The 25,192-nt window shown below is 30.6% G+C and overlaps 1 protein-coding gene across 1 annotated transcript in view; it reads left to right on the top strand.

The window, feature by feature from the left end:
- The first annotated feature begins 5,754 nt into the window (after window positions 1-5,754).
- Window positions 5,755-25,192, top strand: part of LOC126748430 (agrin-like) — a 434,242-nt gene continuing 414,804 nt past the window's right edge. Inside the window, exon 1 of the mRNA XM_050457677.1 lies at window positions 5,755-6,325. Within this exon, the coding sequence (XP_050313634.1) occupies window positions 5,842-6,325 (484 nt within the window). The 5' untranslated portion in view covers window positions 5,755-5,841. The remainder of the gene's footprint in view (window positions 6,326-25,192) is intronic.

Raw genomic sequence — 25,192 nt, 5'->3', positions numbered from 1 at the left:
AGGTTTTGACACCGAGACTTTGCATTTTTTTTGTAAATTGTATCAAGCTCTCTTTGTAAAATATAGTCGAAATCTTTCAACCTATTAGAGGAAATATCGAGTAATATCGACTTTGACGCAGGCAATATTAGTGATGGGAAGTCTAATATAAACACGGATAACTTTAGTGTGGATCAAGAGTAAGTCTTATTGATTTTATAGTTTTTTAAACAAATTTAGATGCTTTTTAAAATATGGTAATGCAACGACCTTCAAAGCTACTGACTTTATATAAATTTGTTAATGGAAATAAAAAAAACTCCCAAGTTATAAAAATTATTGGTCCTTCTAACTTAAATTAAGAGACTTGTTTATTAGTCAAACATTATCAAGAGACAGATTGAATTGGTTATTTGGGCATATTCATCTCCATGATAATTTTACCAAAGGTTCTGCAAATTACGACAAACTTTATAAGTTAATAGATGAACCTAGAATTAGGTTTAAAGCTTCTCTCAAACTTACTTCTCTTAATCTTGTATTTTAGTTGAAAAGGGGTATCATGTCTATTTCGATAATTCTGTGAATTTTAATTATGTGAGTCTGCAAAAAGACCTTCAGGTCTATCTCATTTATGCTTGCTGCACAGTAAAAAAAAAAGAAAGAAAGAGATTTACCAACGGAAATAAAATAAGGAACTAGAAAGAGATGGTATCGTATATATTATAACGAAATTACGTAAACACCGAGAAACCAGCTGATTCTCCCTCATTCCGGAATGGCAAATTGCACTCCACTCGACATTGTGAAGGTTAAGCAAGAATTTTCCGGAACATCGTGCCGAGTATATAAGGCGCCGCATCGCCGATAGTTGCCAGTTGTCAGTTAAGTGAATTAAAGCTCGGAATTTTGGCGCGAGATTTAAATAGTTGTAAATAAATAGAGTAAAAATATAAGTATTGAAGTGTAAATAAATTAGCTGACTATTGTTAATTCACACATAACGAACGGAAAAAAGTGAAATGATAGTTTTTTGAGCAACTATTTAGATCTTTCTGCTAGTTTAGTGGTCAATAGGAGACAAAAAATAGCGCCCTAAAAAATTTCATGTCCGCTACTGGTAGTCGATTACAATTGACGTATGGGATACGTTAATAACTTAGATACATTAAAATACATTTACAAACAAATAGACAAAAAATCAAAGAAATTGCGGCATCGATTTTTTTTCTTGATGTATGTGTAGTAAACGATTATTTACTCTTCAAACACCGGGTTAAATAAAAATACCAATAAAAATAATTAGATATACAGTAATATTGAGTCTTAATGGTGCAAAAGAAACTATGCAGAAGAAAAGAAGACTAAGTACTTCAATGCTTCATTTTTAGGTAAATGTTCTCCGTGAAATGGGATTTAATATGCCGATCCACAGTACTTCCCGAAGGTGTACTTTGTGTAGCGCAAAAGTACAAAATTGTCCTACTAGATGGAAGTCTAGCAGGTAAAATATTTATTATGATAAAAATATTAGTATTTAGAATTTGTTTTCAGGTGGAACATTGATTGGTCTCTTACAGAGAAAAATAATTGTTTTTTTTGGAATTTTATATACCAATTTTTGCTTATTTAATAACATTATTCAAAAGAAATAAAGCTTTTTAATGTTCTACCGGTTTCGTGATTAAGCTATAGTTCTAATTACACCTAAAACTAAAAAATACTTATGTGTGATCCACCACTAATATCCTAGCACACTAAGAGACAATCTGCTATCTTATACACTGGATGGGAGCATTAAGGACAAACTGAAGTTATATTAGTAATTAAAAATGTAACTGTAATAAAATGTAACTACGTAATGCACAGTCAATGGATTTTTAGCTTGAGATAGTAATAAGTAAAATTTTTATTTAAAGGGTATATGAAGGGTAATTACATTAAATAGCTTCAACAAAAGAAACTGTCAAAATTCACAGTAATGCAAGAAAAATATTAAAATTAAGGTTACCTATTTCACCCGGCAAGGCTATCATCAGATCACATTTTTTTAAATAAAATTTAAAATGTCGTGAGAAAATCTAGTCTGATGATGCTCTGGTCGGGCGAAACATGTAACAGTAGTTTCAATTTTATGAAAATAGGGTTTTTTTGTACGAGGCTCTTAAGAAATTAATTGAGTAGGCGATGAATAGTAGGAAATAAAAATTAGAAGAGGAGGAAAGTCATTGTTTTTAAACCATTATTTTGATAGATCATAGAATACTTAGGTGAACAACAGTCCCAGTTATACATATATGTATATGAAATTACTGTTATGATAATAATTACAATGGTCTACAATAAAACAATCTATTTATTGTAAGGCTCTGAGTATGTTTTCGCGTATATTTGTATCCTGCTATACTGAAAATCATGATTGATTGTTTGAAAATTGATTCTTTTCATTCTCTTCACCATTTCATGTTTTCGAGATATTGTAAAAATTTTAAATTTTCCTGTAAGTAGTCATTAGAAAGACAATTGACATATTATATGTATAGTGTATATTACCAGAAGAACATTGGAAATAAAACAGACAGACTTACACTGGAACTTCTCAAGCTTATAGAAGGCGATTCAGTGAATATTCTAGTCACGAAAAGAGAAAATCGAGATTAAAACGGGCATAAGACAAGTATACTCTCACCAATTTTATTTAACTCATACTCGGAAGACCTCATAAACAGAGCAAGATATATGTGTTAAAGTAAACGGAATCTCAATAAACCACTTAAGATATTGTAACGAAATTCGGGAACACACTTTTATTGTCAACGTCAAAAACACTAACCTAACTCGCCTTGACTGTCGTTTAATTGTTTCCAAGGTAAAAACTGACTAAACAATTAAAAACTGAATGAATTGTCACGAAGCGCGTCCTTTTTAAAACCCGATGGAACAGTTTCGAAATATTTAGAATTATATTCATTGTTTTTGCCGAAAGAGACCAATAATTTTAGGAGAATACTGACAGTCAAAGCAAGCAAGTATACAAATTCTAGAAAATTAGAACTACAGGGATTTACAATAATATAACCTAAATTGGGGCCAAAATGCGGCTCTCGAACAAGATGAACTACTTAAAAACTAAACACTATAGATAAAAATAATAAACTAAACCCTAAAGGAACCCTACAAATCAACTTTAACTACAGAATACTAATAAAAGTAGTACAAAAACTAGGAGAATAATTAACGTATTTACATTTTCATAATAATATGCTGATGATACGATTGGAATTGCTGAAACTCTGCAATCTGTAGATACTTATTAACATAATAGTAAAATACAGTGAAGAATACGGATTATCACTTTACATACAAAACAAAAATAGTGGTAGTTATCTATCTCGCCACAAAACTTTCCTGATATAACCATACATCGTCAAAAAATTATAACGTGTGCGAAAATTGAATTATCTGAGAACTGTTATCAACGAACATAACGATAATTCTAAAAAAGTCAGGAGAGAAAAATAAAAAGAATATAATATTAAATATAAATAATATTATAATAATAAATGAAGAAGGTGTTCTGCGGACAAGATATAAGATTTAAGCTTCTGGTACCTAAAAAAGTATTTAAACTCAGAAAACAGGATTCTAGATACCTTCTGTCGTATTCATAATTTTAAACTTTTTGGATTCTTTGAAAATTAACGTATTTAGGTACCTCTACTCCTCGTTTGTCCTTTTCGAGACCCAAGATAGGTCCAGAATCTGGAACTTAAAAACTATAAAATTCCCCCATTGGCTTCTTTCATTTAACGATTTTAAAAGGAACTTACAAACTACGTATAAAAAGAATTCTCCGACTTGGTTTGAAAATATGATCGGAGATAAATACCAGTTACTGCAAACTAATATCCAGGGAAAATATTGGGCAAAAGATTTATAGGAGAAAGAAGGAATTCATGGTTGAAGAACTTAAGAGAATGTTACAATTGCAACAACTGCTAACTGTTTAATTCTGCAGTATGAATAATACGCTTAGCTCGGAACGAAGAAGGCACCTAAAGGAAAAGAAGATAATGTGGCAAAATGGACAATTCTGATTATAAATGAAATATAGTTGATTTGTTGCTCGCGTTATATACTTTGACATTCTCCATTTTCTAATTGATCTTAATGTTATGGACAAAATACTAGGTTTTTGAATTTATCATTTCTTCTCTCTTCTCAAAGCTTCTCATTTGAATCAAAGTCCATCAAATTTATAACGTAGACAATATTTTCCAGCGAAATAAGTGATAGACTATTTCCTTATTTGTACCCCCATTGGAACATTGGGCTTTGATATTGTCATTGGAAAATTGTTTCAGGGTTTTCCTTTTTTTTATTTCTTCTAATATTGCTTTTTAACCGTTACCACTGCCTTAAGGGTGTAATGGTGAGGAGTTCTGTGATCTACTATATGTGACACCAGAATAGTCTGGTTTCTCAATCACCGGCTGTGGATCTTAACCCCAATGTTAGGTGACATTTCATAATGAATATAGCTTAGCCAGACCGTCCAGCTTGCCTGGATGAAACTCCATGTGTTGCTGATTAGAGACTGAGAAAACTCAGGCAAATTCATTCATACTTACTTTATCATCAATAACTGAAACCTTTTTCTATTTTTCAATCCTTAAAAATTATTAGTAAAGTTTGTTGATTGAGGCTAATTAATAGGTTTTGTATTCCTGTTTTCCTCATCTCTATAGATTATAATTTAACTTAAAGTTTAACTACAATTCAAATTGCCATTTTACAAAGAGTAATCATTCATAACATTTTGCGGATTTTGCCTCTATAAAACAGACATTTAATTTTTAAAATGTCTAAGGTCCTTTTATTGTCATAGCATAATCCAACTTGTCTATACAGAAATTAACATAATGAGGTGAAAAGTTTTCCTAGTTGTTGTAAAACTAAGTGGCGCCTAATAAGTTTTCTTTTAATTTTCTTAATATACAGACTGACTTATATTAAATCCTAACATACGAATGCTCAGCCTCCAATAATTCTAAGCCCTCATCTGTAATCCTTGTGTACAATGTGTGTAAGTTTTACACAGTTTGAACTTTTTGAAATGGTAAACTTGAATAAAAAAATGTTTTTAATTAAAAACGTTTTAAATTAAAACACTCCATACAGAATATAAATATTTAACTGAGTATCGAAATATATGCAAAAATATTGTTGATGAAGACTGTTGAATTTTTGCATTAGTACAAGATATCTCTGAAACAAAATTTAATGGAGAATAATGGAAGTTTTTGAAATCAGTAGTTTGTTTCAAAATGGCTGTTTACAAGTGTTATTTAAAAATGCATTCTTGCATGAAAAAATTTGAAAGATCCACGAACAATTAATTAATTATTTATTAATATTATATTTTTTAACGTAATTACTTTTATCATCAAAATGACTTAAAAAGGGGTTTTTTTATCGCTCCATTAGGTTTAATTTTTCTAAATGCGCTTTCTGCAATAAAAACCACAACGACAGGAGAAAAGTCAAGAGATTACGTTCGAGCCCGTAAACCAGAGTGAATATACGCAACGATATCGCATATGTATCGTTTAAAATTAAAATAATGAGAATATCGTATTTAATTGCGCCTTCAAATCAGAGTGTGTGGGCAGTGGTCATAGTGGCCAATGAGATCCAAGCGAGTGCTAAAGAAAATTCAAAGATGTTAAACCACAGGAGGAGCTGCGGTAAGAACTTCAACACTAGACCCGTGTGCAGTCAAACGGTGGTATTCCACGCGGTTACTTCTTTCACCGCTCTATACACTTGGATAAGAGACACCCACGTGAGTTGTCCGCCGAAATGTTCCGATTTAATGTATTTTGGTTTTTTTTGACTGTTACGATCGGCGTGTTCGCCGACATCCCTTATAATACGCGTCAGATATACGAAAATCACATCTATTTACCCAGATGTAAATTCGACGAGCACATTTTGAAAAACGACGAGAAATTCAATCGGGAAATCGCTAAGGCTGATTTTGTTTTTACCGGGAAGGTGACGAACGGTGACATTTTTTATAGGGACAATGAGATTATATTCAGTGTGGCAGTGCGGCGCTATTTTAAAAATACGTTCAAATTAGCCAAATTAAAAGAAGTGCGCGTTTTAAAGACGCTTAATGAGGGTGAAGGTGTAAAGTGTCGACAACCGATAAGACCCAAATTTACGGCGATTTTTATCGGTAGGAAATTGACTAATTCGAAGGATGCTGATATTTTTTTGGGAATTGGCCCTGTACCGGTTACACTTTATAATTTAGACAGAGTTAGCGCTGCCACAAGAGGTACGAACTTTTTATTCTATTAAATTCATAACAAATTATAGGAAAATTATAATGATAAAAAAAAATTATCCTTAGACAAATTTTCACACAATAATTAAATTACAGTAGACTCTCAACTGGCATGGTGAAAACTGTAGATACATGCAAGTTGCTTCAGTATGTTTTTACGCAATCGGATCTGCTTTAATATTCATTATTTTTACGGCGGACATGGGTAATTATTGAGGATAAACTTAAGTCAATATGCAGATGACAGTCAAATATGTGCCAAGTTTTCTAAATATTTATGAGCAATAAAAATGTGTAAGAATAGGGTCATTATTCCGGTCATTAATACAAAAATTTGGAGGAATGGTAACTTAAAGGTATTGTTTCGACATTTAAATTAAAAAACATAATTTTCTCTATGGCTTCCATTATAGGCGTGGTAAAAGTGCAGAAATTTTAAAAAAGGTAAAATTAGTACATATGTTTAATACACATGATGTTTTTTAATATTGATATAAAATTCAGGGACAGTACAACTTTGCCACTCTATAGTTATAATCTGATTGTATATAGAAAAAAGCTCTGGCCTTCAGTAATTTCTTAAAGTTAATAGATTTTTTACTAATTTTTATTTATTTTTATACACTTTATATATACAGGGTATCCCGGAAATAGTAGTAAATAAATTACACAGCAGATTCGTTTTAAAAAAAATTGAGGTTAAGTTAAATTTTCCTTGTCCGAAAGTCAAAGACAAACGTCATACAGAATTGGATTTAATTAAATCTTTTTGAATTTATGCCATAAATTTAGCATTCATTCTTTGTTTTAAATAAAATTTAGGATTTCTTATATGGTATATACTAAAAAATTTACCTTTCATAAAATTTGGTTATTGAGGGTACCACCAGTAACATTTTGACTTTTTTAAAACCCAGTAACTTTCCTAGGCTTGGCATAATTTATTTTTTTATTTAAAATGTTCATTGTGCAAATAGTTTTGCTTAAAAATGTACACTTCGCTACGATTAACCCCTTTCGAGTGCACTCAAACTATGTCTATCGCCAAAAAAATTACATTAACTTTATCACCCCGTATTTTGGTTGTCTTTGACTCTGACTAGGAAAATTTAACTTAACCCCATTCTTTTTTTTTAAAGGAATCTGCTGTTCAATTATTTACCATTATTTATGAGACACCCTGTATAAGTTTTGTTATACCTATTTAATGCTTCATATATTTTCTCATAGTATTTAATTAAAATCTCTAATGGAGCATAAACTGATTGGTAAGTAAGAAGTGAGAAATTATTAAAATGAAAAACTAGGAGCACGTAAGGTCATAAAAAGAAAAGCGAACAACAAAGGTCTACTATTAAAACTACTATTAGAGACCTCATCGTTCGCCACACATAATAACAACAAAGAAACAAAGTTGATGTAGCAATAAAATGAAAAATAACTAGAGGCACGTAGAATTGCGATAGTAAAAAAAGAAAAAATTCAAATTAAAACACAAAAATAACTAGGAGCACGTAAGTATTGGGGCATAAACGCGAACAATGCAGGTTTACTACTTAAACTGCTACTATTGAAAGTGAAGAAAGTAAATCTAAAAAAAAAAAGAAATATTTTATTTCTAAAACAAGCAAGGCACAATATTAAAAAACACCCTCTAGAATTTATCAAGAATTAACATATTGGTCACAGCTTATGGAAATTCTATAGTTAAGTATTGTATTTTATTTAGAGGTTACTTTAAACGGTTTCGCCAAGATATTTATCTTTCTTACGTTTTATGGCACTGGTTTAAGCTACTGACCAGATTCTCGGTTTATGCCGTTTAATTAAATTACATTCTAAATCCTATTGAGGTTCCGTAATCCGTACTATTTACTCACTACCTACAACATAAACAAGCTAGATATACTCTTAGAGACAGATATGTAAATTTGATGTAATTTTTAGTGTATTTCTCAATTTTTTTTATTTTTTCCTTTATAACGTTGTACTTTTTATATCCATTTCTTTTTTTTAATATTTAAAATTTTTTTTTTTTTTTATTCAAAAAATAAATGTGCATCTAAGAGTAATAATGAATAATAACGTTGGCAACATAAAACACCATTTTTTTTAAATGTGAGCTGCACCCTCTGATATATTCACAGAATATATTATTATAAAAAATGATAATTATTAATAGAAACATTTTCTAAGGGTCATTTCAAAACTTTAAAGCTTAAATGTAGATTTTTTTAATTCAGTTACTTTTAAAAATACCTTTTAAAAAAACGCCCACCGTAATATAAAAATCTATTTATTTGGATTTATATATTTGTATTTTATCTTTTTTACCTTTTTATCGTTGCAATTTTTTTTGTTTCTTAAATGTCTATACGTAGTTTACTTGTTGTTTATTTCTTTTTATTTGATACAATTTTGCTGAATCTCGCTGAGCTTAAAAAATTAAAGCCTTCAACTTTTTTACTATCATTAAGTAAATCATAAAAATATTTAAGAAAATTGAGTTTTCGAAGAAAATTATCAAATGTCAAAAATCTGAACTTTTGAAACTTATCAACGTCCATGTGATTTTTTATAGCTCTTAAAGATTAAAAAAAAAGATTGATAATATTGTCCTTCGACTTACATTTAAAAAAAAAACTTTTTTTATAGTTTAAACCATAATTTATACCTTTACAATGTTTAACTACGGTCCTGCCGCATTGTAATTTGTAACGAATGTTGTGCGGCAGCGCGGGTAATGCGCGCGCAGCTTTGCACCAACCCTACACTCTGTATCGACAGGACCGTACTAGAATTTTTATTTGTTACAAGAAATCATTATTTGGTTAATTTTTCCTCATATATTTTAATTGGTCGACTTATAAGGAACATATCCTTAAAAATAATGAAGCTTCTTGTTATTAAGATGAAAATTATGGCACACAATTAAGTTAACGCCTTGTATATTAAAGATACACAGTGCTCAGTAATTTAAACATAATTTGCTATCTGTCCTAAGCATATAGCGGATTCCCAGCAGCAGGCAGCAAATAAAGATGAAGTACGTTTGTTTTGATCATTAGCCTTATTATTGCTTCGCTATGCTGTTGAGTGCTAACTGATCATTTTCGTAATTTAATAAGCATAAAAAAACGAACACGTGGTTTAATCCAGATAACAACAAATCTTATAAATGTTTGTCACATTTCACTAATTAACTTCCTTAGCACTTGTGACATATATTTCTGATAATATTGTCCCATATTTTAAAACACATGGCATGGGCAATTGTTTGGATAATTAACCGTATACTAAAGGAGACCATTGTTAACAAACACAGGTGGTAGGTGGATATAATGTACTTAAAGTTTAAAAAGGTGCTGCATTCTGTTAAGTGGTCTAAAAGAATAAACAATCTTATAACTATAATATTTCCGTTTATTTTGACTTAGGTAATAAATGTCGCTTTATAAGGAGGTAGCAAATTAAAAAAACAACTTTTTCTCAGTTGAACATTTTATTTTGTATTGCCTCTTTAAGCATTACGTCGTTAATAATTACCGTTGCTCGTTTGGGTGAAAATCGTAATTAGGATATCAAAAGGATAAAATTAGTACATGAGGTAAGAAGACAATAAATGATAATAACCTTACCCTTCACGCATATATAGAAGGCATCATAATTACATGGGACAACTAAAATTTGATTGAATATAAATGATTTGTGTGTCATAAACAAGTTAATTAAATCAAAATCCATTTTTAGGATATGTTGATGCATCTATAATCTAAATATGTTTCTATGGCTGAGCTTATGATATGTTATAGTTTGTTGTTAATCTCTGTCATTAGTTTGACCTTTAGTTTTAACTTTATTTTATAGATGGTCTTTCATTAGCTTTAAATATTGTTTTACCTATTTTTTCAAAATAAATATGCAACTTCGCTTAATTAAAATTAAGTGAAATTCATAACTCTCTTAAGATCCTTTGATATATTATTATAATGAAATAAAATCTTTAATTGTAAAATTCAATTTAAATTTAAATATTTTTTAGTAATCATTATTTTTGTGAGCAATAATTTTTTGCACAATTTTAGCTTTTCTCTTAATTATTTAAAAAAATATATCTAATTTTATACGGATGTGGTAACTTTTTTGGCGCCCAACATGTGGGGCAAAAATTGCGAGGATTTATTTTAGTTGGCTTAATTTTTGCTTCTGTTGGATATGGGTCAAAAAGAAACTACTTCATGCGATTAATTATATGTTCTGTCGACGTTTCGATCTGCGTACGGTCATCCTCAGGAGTCTGAAAGATACACAAACACAAATAAAATCATTAAACCGATTATATATACAATTAAAATCACATTTAATAAAATTTAAAAAAAATCACTTAACACACTTTCTTTTTTATTCTAGGCCAGTAATTTTACATTGATAATAAATTGGGTATATAATATAAGTCTAAGCAATATATAATATTACTAAACTATAACAGTAATAATAATAATAATGGCATATTTATAGAATGATTGGGATAAGGGTGGTTGACAGATGACACAGCCCTTTTTAGTAGAATTTTATAATACCATTTTTAGTACATTTTTCATCATAATTCAGTTTTTCAATCCATATTTTTTAATAAGGCTATGTAAAACGGCCCTTGCATTTAATATTCCTCGTAAAGGATAAATGAAACAATATTTTTCATAATACGTGAAATATTAAATGTAATTCTTAGCCCCACGTTGGGCGCCAACTAATATTCTTTCTAAAAAAAAAAAAGGAAATTTTTCATAAGGTTTATGTCCAACATAGTTGCTGATTATTATTAATGGGACATCTGGTACATTTACAAAGAAAATTTTTTATCATATAACGAATATTTTTTATCATTTATGAATATTATTGGTGCTGCATTCTGTTAAGTGGTCTAAAAGAATAAACAATCTTATAACTATAATATTTCCGTTTATTTTGACTTAGGTAATAAATGTCGCTTTATAAGGAGGTAGCAAATTAAAAAAACAACTTTTTCTCAGTTGAACATTTTATTTTGTATTGCCTCTTTAAGCATTACGTCGTTAATAATTACCGTTGCTCGTTTGGGTGAAAATCGTAATTAGGATATCAAAAGGATAAAATTAGTACATGAGGTAAGAAGACAATAAATGATAATAACCTTACCCTTCACGCATATATAGAAGGCATCATAATTACATGGGACAACTAAAATTTGATTGAATATAAATGATTTGTGTGTCATAAACAAGTTAATTAAATCAAAATCCATTTTTAGGATATGTTGATGCATCTATAATCTAAATATGTTTCTATGGCTGAGCTTATGATATGTTATAGTTTGTTGTTAATCTCTGTCATTAGTTTGACCTTTAGTTTTAACTTTATTTTATAGATGGTCTTTCATTAGCTTTAAATATTGTTTTACCTATTTTTTCAAAATAAATATGCAACTTCGCTTAATTAAAATTAAGTGAAATTCATAACTCTCTTAAGATCCTTTGATATATTATTATAATGAAATAAAATCTTTAATTGTAAAATTCAATTTAAATTTAAATATTTTTTAGTAATCATTATTTTTGTGAGCAATAATTTTTTGCACAATTTTAGCTTTTCTCTTAATTATTTAAAAAAATATATCTAATTTTATACGGATGTGGTAACTTTTTTGGCGCCCAACATGTGGGGCAAAAATTGCGAGGATTTATTTTAGTTGGCTTAATTTTTGCTTCTGTTGGATATGGGTCAAAAAGAAACTACTTCATGCGATTAATTATATGTTCTGTCGACGTTTCGATCTGCGTACGGTCATCCTCAGGAGTCTGAAAGATACACAAACACAAATAAAATCATTAAACCGATTATATATACAATTAAAATCACATTTAATAAAATTTAAAAAAAATCACTTAACACACTTTCTTTTTTATTCTAGGCCAGTAATTTTACATTGATAATAAATTGGGTATATAATATAAGTCTAAGCAATATATAATATTACTAAACTATAACAGTAATAATAATAATAATGGCATATTTATAGAATGATTGGGATAAGGGTGGTTGACAGATGACACAGCCCTTTTTAGTAGAATTTTATAATACCATTTTTAGTACATTTTTCATCATAATTCAGTTTTTCAATCCATATTTTTTAATAAGGCTATGTAAAACGGCCCTTGCATTTAATATTCCTCGTAAAGGATAAATGAAACAATATTTTTCATAATACGTGAAATATTAAATGTAATTCTTAGCCCCACGTTGGGCGCCAACTAATATTCTTTCTAAAAAAAAAAAAGGAAATTTTTCATAAGGTTTATGTCCAACATAGTTGCTGATTATTATTAATGGGACATCTGGTACATTTACAAAGAAAATTTTTTATCATATAACGAATATTTTTTATCATTTATGAATATTATTGCCAGGAGTTAAAGTAAATAAAAGTTTTTTTCCAGATTTCGACCTGCAATTTGGACTGGTTTCTAACTAAAGCAGACAGTTTCGAATAAAACTTATACATACGTTATATTTGTGCAAAATATTGTGAATAAAGTTTAAGCTTATTGTTTAAACTGAAATTGTTAAAGGCTAAAATATATGAAAAGCATATTTACATATGTGATAAAACTGTTTTCGGAGCTCCTATATTCAGCGTAGTTGCCGGCGAAAAACTTTCGGTTAATGTTATTTTAATAAACAAATAATAAACAAAACGTAAAATGTGCCGCGCTGATAAATGTTTATAACACCAAATGTAAGTTTTAAAATTTATAGGCCTTTGTCAATATTTGCAGCTTTAATGAATATAAAATTGAACGGGTCTTTGTTAACATTTTTTATAATCCCCTAAATGTTTAATAAAAATACATCGCGTTGCCGCTTAAAGGGTTTAAAAATATTAATTTTTCACCGCAACATGACGAAATAATTTCCGATGCACCAGACTTTAAACATAGCATAAAATATCCTAGAAAATAATGTTTATTACACCATTTCCATTTTCCATAAAACAAGCAGAGGGCACAAATATATAAAAGGAAAATTTGTATTCTGACAGGTATATAGGCCCGCGGGGGGCATCACACAATGGCACAGTATAAATATTATATCAAGCTGTGTTTATCGCAAATTTCGTAAAATCTCAGTGTGCGTTGCAATAATAAATACCTTCGCACAAATGGCTCTGCCGGTCTTTAAGCCTTTCATGATTCTCAATTCTCACGTTCTGCAGGGTTAAGTCAACGGTTTAAAAAACAAAAGGCTTCATTAGTACGGACCGATCTCTCCTTTTATACTGTTAAATCAGATACACATTTGTATTTAGCAAAATGACTTTGGGATATTAGAAGGCCGTTATATGACTCTTCTTTTTTACTGAAATGATGATGTATTACCAAGGGAGAAGGTGAGGTAGTGGCCATACTAAATATTACCATAAAACTAAACAATATATATGAGAATTAATGTAATGTCGAGCAAAAAAAAACGTGATGAATCAAAAATTTTGAAATCAAATTTTCTACTAATCGAGACAGCCATGTTGAAATTTCCGTGCAAGATATATATATTCATCATGTTCTGGCTGTCGAGCTACAATCCAGAACTCGACAATAAAATAATCCAGAAACAATCCAAGGATAATTAATATGTAGAATGGTCTGAATATCAGGAAGAGGATATAGTATTAAACTAAAGGCGCGGTCACTTTTTACAATAGAAATGATGATTTTCTATTACGGATCATTGCAGTAAAGAAAAAATTATATTGGGAAGAAGCAGCATTAACAGGGTCGTTCAATTTTCCATATCCTTCTCGTTTAAGGAGGAATAGGAATTTTCTTTTGGAACAGCATATAAAGGCTCCTGACCAAGAAGCCAGAAGTGTATGACGAAGCAGAAATAATCTGAGTTGATTCAAATTCAATATTAAGTGATGACGCGTTTTCCTTTCTATTATTATTACAAAGAGCGAGGACACTCATGCAATAAAAGTTGAGAAAAACAGAAAAGACATAGGATCAGATAAAGTACCTGCAGAGGTCCTTAAAATTATCACAAACCAAGAAGTCAAAGGTCTTAAGTTTGTAGTTGAATTATTCAACACCATCTACGGTGCAGGAAAAAATTCCCTGCCGAATGACTCAAGTCTACCTTCGTGGCGATTCAAAAAAAGTCAAACTCCTCTCAGTGGGATAATTACCGCTAATTAGTCTGATCCTACGTCCTGAAAGTATTCCTAAGAATAATCCATACACGGATTTATAAGAAGTGCGAAGATAAATAAGTAACACTCAATTCGGATTTCAGAATAGACCCAGAACTGAAAGATGTAGGGACATGAAAGTAGATGTATACGCTTGTCTCATTGACTATCTTAAAGCATTTGATTGCGTCAGGCATCAGAAGATGCTAGAGATATTATCAGCGACCGGGATTGACAAGACTTTACAATCATAACACAGCTCTACTGGAAGAGATACCTATTAGCCAGCTTCTGTTATGCTCCAGTTTTTAAAGCACTGCAAGGTATGTTAATCAAGGAATTGTGTCAAACTATTTCAGCTATTGCGAATAAGTTGATCTACAGTCAACTCAAATGGCTCTTTTATTACTGAGATGACGCGACCAAATTCAGCTTTCTGCGCCGAATCGTAAATGGTTGACATTTAGCAAACCAAGGGTCTGTTGAACGATCAAATTAGTATATCGAAGCTATATTACGTGCTTGGTTCATTGTCGACCAAAATTTGACTACAGCTTGTTACTTTGTGTGCTTTCAGAACTCTTCTTATCATCCTACTCTAAAGCCGATCCTCTTTGACTCCACTTTACCCATATTTCATAGGAGTTTCTTAAAAACTTCACTACCTCAGAATATCAGAGGATTTACCAATAAACAGTTACGGCTTTTTACCTTTGGAATCAATTTATTGATTAATACCTAGATTTTAGATCATCCAACAAGAGCTTTGAGTACATTATTTAACAACGCCTCAACCTCATATCAACAGCAACTCAACTAATTAACGACTGCGCGTTAACATTATAGAATTGGCAATAGACATCTATAGTGGAAATTTTTTGCAATAGAAGAAGTCAAACTGCAAGGTATCAAACTACGGTGGTGAGGAGAGTAGACAGGGAGACTTCGGATGCCGAGTATGGCAGAGTATGGAGGCATTATGTCTCCGCTCAAGTTTAACATTTACTTAGAATTCGGTATCCGGTGAGGGGTGCGCAGTGTTTGGTTTCTGATTGGTTGCAGAAAAAATAATAGGTGTACTAAAGTGTTTTCAAAATCCGTATTGACTCTTAGGAATAATGCTTTTTATGGCGACAAACAAACAAATTTGGTTTTATAACATATTTTTAAGGATCTGAGACATTATGGTTAATATTACTGTAGCTAATTGTTTACCTACAGAGACACTCCATTGATCTGGAAAATGGCTTGCCTCAATACATCAATTAATAATGTACGAAAATGGAATTGTAATGTTTAAAAAGAGTAAAAATTAAAAAAAAACATATCTATATCCACATCTCAGTTTTCAGTATCTCTCAGAATTATGAAAAGGTGTATGAGCAGAGATTATTATTAACAACAGAGTTATAAGACCATACTTCTTTGAAGGAACTTTGACGGGTTAGCTTTATTATGACTCTTTAGTAGACGATTTGATTTCAGCAGCATACTATGCTGCGATTATTAGAAGACTCCTAGATAATGTTTTTTTTCCAAATCGATAGATAAATAGAATGGTAGATGCATTGGATTACAAAATACTGCAAATCAATTGATTATTGATATTGAGAATTGATAGAAATATTTGGTGACTATCTTAAAAACCATTTTGAATCAAAATTGATTACAAATCACTGAAAATTTGCTAAAGCCCATACTGCCTATAAGTAGTTATTGATTCCAAAAAATCTTCTGATTTCTTTATAATTTATCTAGATCCTTTAATTATTACTTCCTATGCTACTATTGAAGCTTACTGAAAAGACCTTTGGTTTAGTAGAAATATGTTAAATTTTGAAAGTTTTAAATCATACAAGGGTTATCTCTAGATATCCATAACTTATCAAACATACCTGCAAAATTGCTTTAATTTTAGTCTGTCTGCTATGGAGAAGCTGTCAAAGTCTCGTACAAACCGAGTAGAAAATCAGCATTTCATTCAACGTATAATAAATAGATTTAGCTGCAGAGTCAAAATCTGCAGGATAAGATTAAATTTGAAAAGCTTTCATTTATAAATCAGATTTGCTCAGAAAATTGTTGGTGCAAATCAATTAAATTCCATCTCAGGTTCCGGATTTCGATTTCAATGAGCATTGATGGAGATATCTGGTGACCATCTCAAAAACCATTCTAAATTAAGAATGATGACCAGTTCGACCACAAATCACTAAAAATTTGCCAAATTTTGTAATGCCTATAAGTAGTTATTGATTCAAGAAAGGCTTACTCGAAAGAAAATTCTGAAAGCCTTGAATAATGCGAGGGTTGACTCTACGTATTCAAAACTTATCAAATATATCTGGGAGGATTCTTCCATTTAAATATTTCAATATAGATTAGGAAATAACAACAAATAAAATACCAGTCAATAGAGGAATAAAATAAGGAAATACAATCTCCGCTAAACTTTTCACAATAGCCCTGGAAGACGTAACAAGGGCACTGAGGTAGATGGAGTATATCTAAGTCAGCCGCATTTTGCAAATTATATATATTATATGTGGCTCAACACAGAACTTAAAATGAATCTGGAGAAAATCATGAACTCTACAAACATCAAAGTAAAAATAGAAAACCAATTTCTAGAAAACGTATCAGAATATATATTCTTAGGACGTGAAATCCAATTGCGTAAAGAAAATCATAAAGCTCAAGCAACCCTACAGCCAGCTATTGAAAGATCAATGCTCGGAGTCAGCATAAGAAATAAAATAAGCAATGAAGATATATGGAGAAGAACACAACTGATGAACGTTCTATGGAGCTAATCTTAAGTGGGAAATCTAGTGAGACAAACCCCTGATAGATGGACAAATAATAATATCTACATGGAAGTCAAGAAGAATAAGGAGAAACGTCGAAAGACCCCAGAAGAGATGGTGCGATTACCATAAAAAACTGAATGCAAGCATTAGGAAGGACTTGGGAGAGAACTATGTTCAGGAAGTACTATTAAACATCTTTCATTATACACTTGATGTGTTTTTCTATATTTTTAATTTGACTTGCTGTACTGAATAGCAAACAATTAACATCAGTTTTCTGGCGCCGTTAAACAAAGTTTAGTCAAACTACTAATGTTTGTTATTTACATACAAAAAAAACCATCAAATTTTCTATTCATTGCTTACTTTATATATTAAATATCCCATCTTAATTAACATATAAACTGCCACAAAATAATTGCAAACAAATATGTAAAAGGTATAATTGTTGAAATTATTATTTAGTAATTCGCCTGCGGGGTCTCAGTTAAATAATGTACAAGAGAAGTCACTTAAGAGATGATAATTCGGCACTAATCGCTATTAAAATTTAAATATTAAAAGAGTACGCCGTGCGTGATTTAGTGGCAACAAAATTTGAAACGATTTTAATTCGACATCATCGTTGATTATTAAATCACATTTAATCGACGTAACATGCAGAGACCTGAGCTCGTAGCATGTCTCTGTCAAATCCTTTAAAATTTGTCCTAATTTAGAACTCCAGATTTCGTTTCGTAATTAAAAAATAATATTGCCAAATTTCGATATATGTACCTTTTGCAAACTATTTATTAGCTGATGGTGTCAATTATTCATCGGCTCATGCTGCGATATGCTATTGGATGGATTTTTAATTTGCTATTGAATATTTTAAAGTGGCTATGAATATATTTTGCTTTAAAGCAGTTTTTGTAGGTTTTTGCTAAAATGGATTAGGTAGAAGATTCTTTATAGGTAAAAATCAATGATTTAAAATAACTTTAGCTTAACTTGCATGCCGATCATAGTATGTATTAAAATAACTAAGAAATGTTGAACTAGTGCTTCTATTTATTAACGAATTTATTCATATTGTACTTCTAAGAATCCTATAATCTAATACTGTATACACCAATTGTTCTCTACAAAACGAAAACAGCCTATCAAATCTCAATCTAAAAAACCATATAATTAATGGCTCGGCGTGAAACTACATACCACACACCATAGACATTTAAAGCGAAATAAAAAACCCAAATTAAATTCAAGTACCTCTTGGCTACTTACGGCTCTTTAAATATATGAAACTTGACAGCTGAGACTCATTGTTTTTTTTTTTAGCGAAGACAACCAACAACCACTTAGTATTCAATATTATGACAAACACGTCTCTTAAAACATATATTAATTTTGTGCCTTTAAACCGTGAAATTTTGTACTAAATTTATTATCAAAAAATTTGTTTATTTTATTTATAATTGGGCTACTTTATTTTTCGTTTAAATTGTCTCTCTAAAAAAACGTTTAAAATTCAACCTTTAAACAGTTTTATTGATTTCAAGTTGAGTATTGGTTACAATAGCATTTTTGAAATATTCTTGAAAAAATAAAAACAATATAAACGGATTTTATTCTATGCCGGCCTTTTTTGTTGCGAATTTAAAAATTCGTTGCATATTTACATTGGGCCCTTTTGAATTAATCACCAGACTCATTGTTTAATGTTCATTTTTTAAAAAACTTCTTTGTATACCAGCTAACTATCAAATCCATTGCTAATTCCTTTGAAAATGAAGGTCCATGATTATATAGCAAATCGGAATTAATGTTACAGTCCATTCATGTATTGGGTAAGATGCGGTGAATGAAACATACACAGTCTTCCTCCACTCACACATATAATTACAAATACGCTGTTATTCCCTACATACTTTAAATATAAATGTTCATCCTGATGGAGGTTATATAGTAAAAAAAATATTAGACTAAATTTACAATTATCTTACCTCTCTTAGAGTATGAACATTGTTGCTCAAGTAGCAGTTCAAATTGATTGAAAATTGTGTCTTACCTACTATCTTAAGGTAAGTCACAGTTTTTACTCTCTCTTTTCCAAGCATTTAATTAAAAAGTTTATCTAAGATGTAAAAAAAAATACATTTAAATTCAGTTTTATCATCCACTTACAATAATCTTAAATTTTAATACTGTTCCTATTTTCCACTGTTTAATGGATTTTTTTGGTGAGATTCGCTCGCAATTTTAGCTTCGAATTAAGGAGGGAAGCACCCCAGCATACCCCATGACCCTTTCTCCAGTCGATCTTTGTTCGAGTATGTAGACTGATGCCTGTCTGCATAAAACACTAGCTTAGAAATTAGCTAGATGTTTTAAAAAATACAGTTGAAGGCCTTGGAGAGGTCACAAAAGGTTGCTTCTACGAAGTCACCCCTCTCCAGGCCTGTGATAATAGTTATTTTCATTGTAATTTTTAGACATTCAATGACTTATTTTGCCAAAGCTATTGTAAAGAAAATGTCTGAGTTAAATATTAATTTTCCTGTCAGAGAATCTTAAGGATAACAGGATAATTCAAATTTCACAAAGGGTGATAACAATGATCTTTCTAACTATAGGCTTATATCCATTATTTTTGGCAAGGTTGAAACATTGATCATGATTCACCTGGCCAGTATAGTTTTATAAACAGTCAATGCATAACTCAACAAATTCCCAAACTGATCAGTTGCATAGTTAAGAGTTTTGAAGTGCGTAAAGACGTTGTTCTAACTCTATGCGATCTCATCAAGGCCTTTGGTGTCAACCTTAAAATTTTTCTGAATAAGTGAGAGATCTTGCGGCTCCATTATTGGGCCTACACTTTCCTATTTTCTGAGGACACAATCGTGCTTTTATTTAATGAGATTTTAAGAAAATTAAGACTAGAATACATTGTTTTTCTAGTTGCTGCTCAAACTGCATACTTTTCTTATGTTACTGTACTGTGGCGCCATCTAAAAGTCGTGCTTCAAAACATGACTTACGGTCACTCGATTTGAAGTAGTCAGCCATTCCATGGTTAATCAATTTTAGCTTCTATTTAAGCAGGGAAATTGTCGGTGTTTCAGTTACTTTATTTACACAAGTGTTAATCATCACATACTTACGAAACAAAGCTTAACAACTGGAAACTTTAAATTAATAAAAGGCTTTGTAATAGTGGTTTCCAATGTGATCCTTAAACATTTAAGCACTTCTCTTGCCAAAAATATTATAAAGAAAAATAAATATTGATTTCTCTGCTATTTTCCAGAGAATCTGAAGAATAGCAGGATAATAATTTTAATTTTCACAAAGGGTGATAAAAATTATCCTTCTTACTATCAGCCCATATTCAGCATACTTAGTTTTGGCAAGATTGAAACATTCATTGAAATTTGGCTAATATATTGATCCTCATAACATCTGATACCCTGATCAGTATGATTTTAGCAATAGTTTATCCCCAACTGGAAAAATTCCTAACCTTTAAACTCATTTGGTGAGAAACTTAAGCAAATCCAGCCTACAAAACATAGTTCCTCCAGTTGCTGCTCAAAGTGCATGTTTTGCTCATGTTACTGTACTGTGGCGCCATCTAAAAGTCGTGTTTTAAAACATGACATAAGGTCACTGGATTTGAAGTAGAAAACTATTTAAATAAAGCCTAGAGATGGCTTAAAGACGACAATAAACTGGGTTTTGTCCTGTCACTGCCCGTTGGCCTTTTAATCAATACTTAACTTGCTAGTTTTGATTACGCTATTTTTTATTTTTTAGTGAAATTTAAGTTTGATTCTAAATTTATGTCATTTTTTTAACATACGTAAAGCTGTAAAGTTACTAGCATGAATTTACCATCTATTTAGACCTAAAAGGCAACATCTGACGTAAATTAAAAAAAAAATTTGCAGTATTATTCATGTAATGATACTTTTAATAAGTTATTTAAGTCTAAAGTTTGAATTCGTTAGTGAAAGTGCGCGAAAACGCGACTCGTCCATCGATGTATCTCAGGATGTCAATCATAATTAGTCCTCGAAAGCTCATAATAATATACGGCTTTATACCGTTTGTCGTTACAGAAACAGCTTGATACCGACTAAAGACTAAAATAGATTTTAGCCCCATTATTATAAGATTTGTGTTAGTTTAAATATGTGAGTTTAAAAATTGTCCTTTTTAAACAAGAAATTTTTAGAAACTGTTAGTTATCTATTCCGAAATGTCTTTTATGTATTAAACTCCTTCTATAGGCGCGAATTTCACTACCTAATATCTTATCGCATTTATAGCCACCCACTTTGAACCCAAGTCTTTGGCTCACTCTAATCAACATTGGTATTAAAAGGGTTATCGACCCGCTATTATTAAAATAATCACTAGGAATCAGTAAGATAGCCATTATGATTAAACGAAAGATTCCTTTACAGCTTATAAAATATGAATTTGGAAGATATTCTAGTTTTTATTTGATTTATGCGATAAAATCAGTATCAGTCATTTTCCCTTTTTAAAGGATAATTTTTAGATGGCCACATTATTTGTTTGAATGGTTTACTACTTCAAATCCAGTGACCTTAAGCCATGTTTCAATGTACGAATTTTAGATGGCGATACAGTACAGTAACAGGCAAAAGACACAATTTGGGCATCAACTAGAACAACTATGTATTTTACAGTTGCCCTTTAAATCAATCATTACGGTACATTTGGATAATGCAAATCTTCTTTTCAAGTATAGATTAATACGTTTTTAATGTATCTTATACACTAGTGGCGGCTTCTCACGGCGTTGACATGCAACAACTAAAATCAGTTTTGTTGCTAATATTATCTTTGGCACACAAACTGCGGTTTATTAACGCGTGCGACAAGCAAAAATTACTTTCAAGTCATGAAACTCGATTCGGTTCAATGGAAGTGTATTAAAAATGTGCGTGAAGCTAGCGTCCGATGATGTATCTTTCTTTCTACTTACAACTTATTTATGACTAAAACTTTCCTTAGAATAATTGTATTATTTGCAAAACTTAGGACAATTTACAATATATTCAAAAATCAATAAATTTTTTCAAGGTGAGCAGTGTAAATAAACGCTGGCGCCGTTTCCTCAAAGCCTTCCAGTTATTTTAAAAAAGATATTTCAGTTTGCATTCGATTAATGCGATAAAACCAGTATAGACATTATTCCTTTTCAAAGGATGACTGTTAGATGGTCATGGTATAAAAGTAGAAATCGGACACATTATTTATTTAAATAGTTTACTATATAAAATCCCAAATTTAGTGACCTTAAGTCATGTATTGAAGTAGGACTTTTAGATGGCGCCACAGTACTAAGTAACATAAGTAAGATACGCATTGTATAATAATTACAATAAGCAACATCTTTAGGCAGTTCTGCGTCTAATGCTATCTTTAACATACAAATTGCGGCTATTTATTTTTTTAATAAATTTAAACTTAAAGGAAAAAAGGCATTGAATAGTGTCGAGCAAGAGGTGTGCGACAATCAAAAACCACTTTCAAGCCGTGAAACTCGATTCGTTTCGATGGAAATCTATTAACAGTGTGTTTAAAGCTAGCGTCCGATGATGTATCTACTTACATCTTATTTATGACTAAAACTCTCCTTAGAATGATTGTATTAGCTTAAAACTGATAAATTCAGGACACTATTAAAATATCCTAAAAAGTCCATATTCAAAAATCAATAAAACTCGTTGTTACCTGTATAGTTTTTCAAGGCGAGCAGTGTAAATAAACGCTGGCGCCGTTTCCTTAAAGCCTTCCAGTTGTTTTTATTTATAGCATCTATTTAATTAATAATTAATCGTTTTCAAGTAATTACAAGCTTTATTTACTTTTACCCTTCGGCAAAACAACGGCAAAAAATAATTACAACTCTGGCAAATATACCGAGCAAGAGATTCAAAGACAAGTTATTAATTTTTCAGACCTCGCTGCTCCATTACGGCTTAAGCTAAGTGATTATTGTCAATGTATGAATTATATTTATTTGCATATTAAAAATAATCAGTTTTGCCGTCATATAACTTGGGATAAATTAGATATTAAATTTGTTATGAAATTATTCCATCGGTTTACACGAAGAGAAACTTATTTGGACGTGTTGGATAAGCTTTTGAGCCGCAATAAACATTCGCATTTTAGGTTTATAAATGCCGATCTGCAAATTATCTTTTGCTGATATGTTTATACGACAATTTATTGTATTTACAAAAACGTACTGTAAATTTCTTATTTTTCCAGTTATTTAGTTTTCAATTTTATCACGTGTCCTCCTTTTGCAGAAGCGACGTTTTTATTAAAGCGGAATTTCTTTATATTAGCTTGTCAATTGATTTTGCATACCGAACCTCCATATTTAGTTCGCTTGTGGGCGTTGAAATAGTGTTACAATATTCGCGGCAATTCGTAATTGGTAGAGTTACGAACTTATATTGCTAATGCATTATTGAAATGATAAGGGAAAGTTTATATATACGGAAAACTTACAGTCTGTCGACTGTTAAATTGTGAAACTGATTAAGCTCTTTTTGGTTGAATAATTACGACTTAAAAAAAATAGTATCTACTTTATAAGCATATTACTTAATCGTAATACAAAGAGGTTATTTATATTTATATCAGCAATGATCTTCGTAAAAATTCGCCTTATCGGCTTGGATGCCATAACCTATTTATCGCGATAGTGATTTTAAACGGTTAATAGACTCGGAACCAGTAAACCAGTGAGTTGTCTTATTGGTTTGATTGCGATAATAAATTTTTCTCAGCAGTGATTTTAGGCGATTAAAGACGCTTTTAGACGCGATTAGTTTTTCTTAATTATATTTATTTTAATAGTGATTTGAACATAACCTTTAGTCCAGGAATTAATAAACTTTTTGTTTTCTGTTTGCATGCTTAATACAGAGTCAAAAAAATTTTTTTCTCTTAATGGCTTTGAGTGCGTAAATAATCGTATCTCGGCAGTGATTTTCGTGCATTTTTTTTTTTAAGTTTGAAACCATAATATATAATTATTTATATAAAAGTAATATATAAGTATTTATTGGTTCTTATTAACCAAAAAATTTTTTTGTTGGTAGATGTTTTCCTTCTACCTACATTTGCCTAGATACTGGCAAATATGTAGGTTATGGGAGTTAGTCTTGGATTGCAGTCAAAAAATCGCTTGCAAAGAATTCGTAACTCATTTATTTGTTTCATTTTTATTCTTAACATGAGATTAAAATCATTATCTTAATATGGCGTATCTTCGCAAAACGCTTAGGTACTCTTGGATGATGGATCTACAGTGCACAGTTTCGATACTCGATACAATAACTTAATGAATATACCTGCACAAAAGTTATTTCCGCACCCAAGTTCTGAGTTTGCCGGTCGTGTATATTGGGTATGTATTGTCAAAATAGAAGAGATCTCACAACTTCTTCTTTTTTTTTCTTCTTTTAGTTTCTTTTTTTTTAACTTAAAGGCTACGGCTAGGCCATTGAAATTAACCGTTTATAAACATTGTTTTTATTATATTAGAATGTTTTTGTTTTTATGCGCTTGGCTCAATTTTCTGCTAACAACAGTGACAGTTACTTTATCGGAATTACTTATAGCAAATATCGAAATTGATCAAATAAACAAGTTTTAATCCATATTTTCTATCAAAATTCACAATTTGGGTTGTTTGTTGCATATACATTTTCTTACTAGCAAGTTTTACAATGATCAAGTGCTATTAAAAGTCTAGTTTGTAAATTAAAATCTAACGAATTTCAA

The sequence above is a fragment of the Anthonomus grandis genome, chromosome 22, assembly GCF_022605725.1.
Source record: "Anthonomus grandis grandis chromosome 22, icAntGran1.3, whole genome shotgun sequence".
In the NCBI taxonomy this organism is placed as follows: domain Eukaryota; kingdom Metazoa; phylum Arthropoda; class Insecta; order Coleoptera; family Curculionidae; genus Anthonomus; species Anthonomus grandis.
The sequence above is the reverse complement of the archived record's forward strand: the minus strand, read 5'-3'. Positions and strand labels throughout refer to the sequence as shown.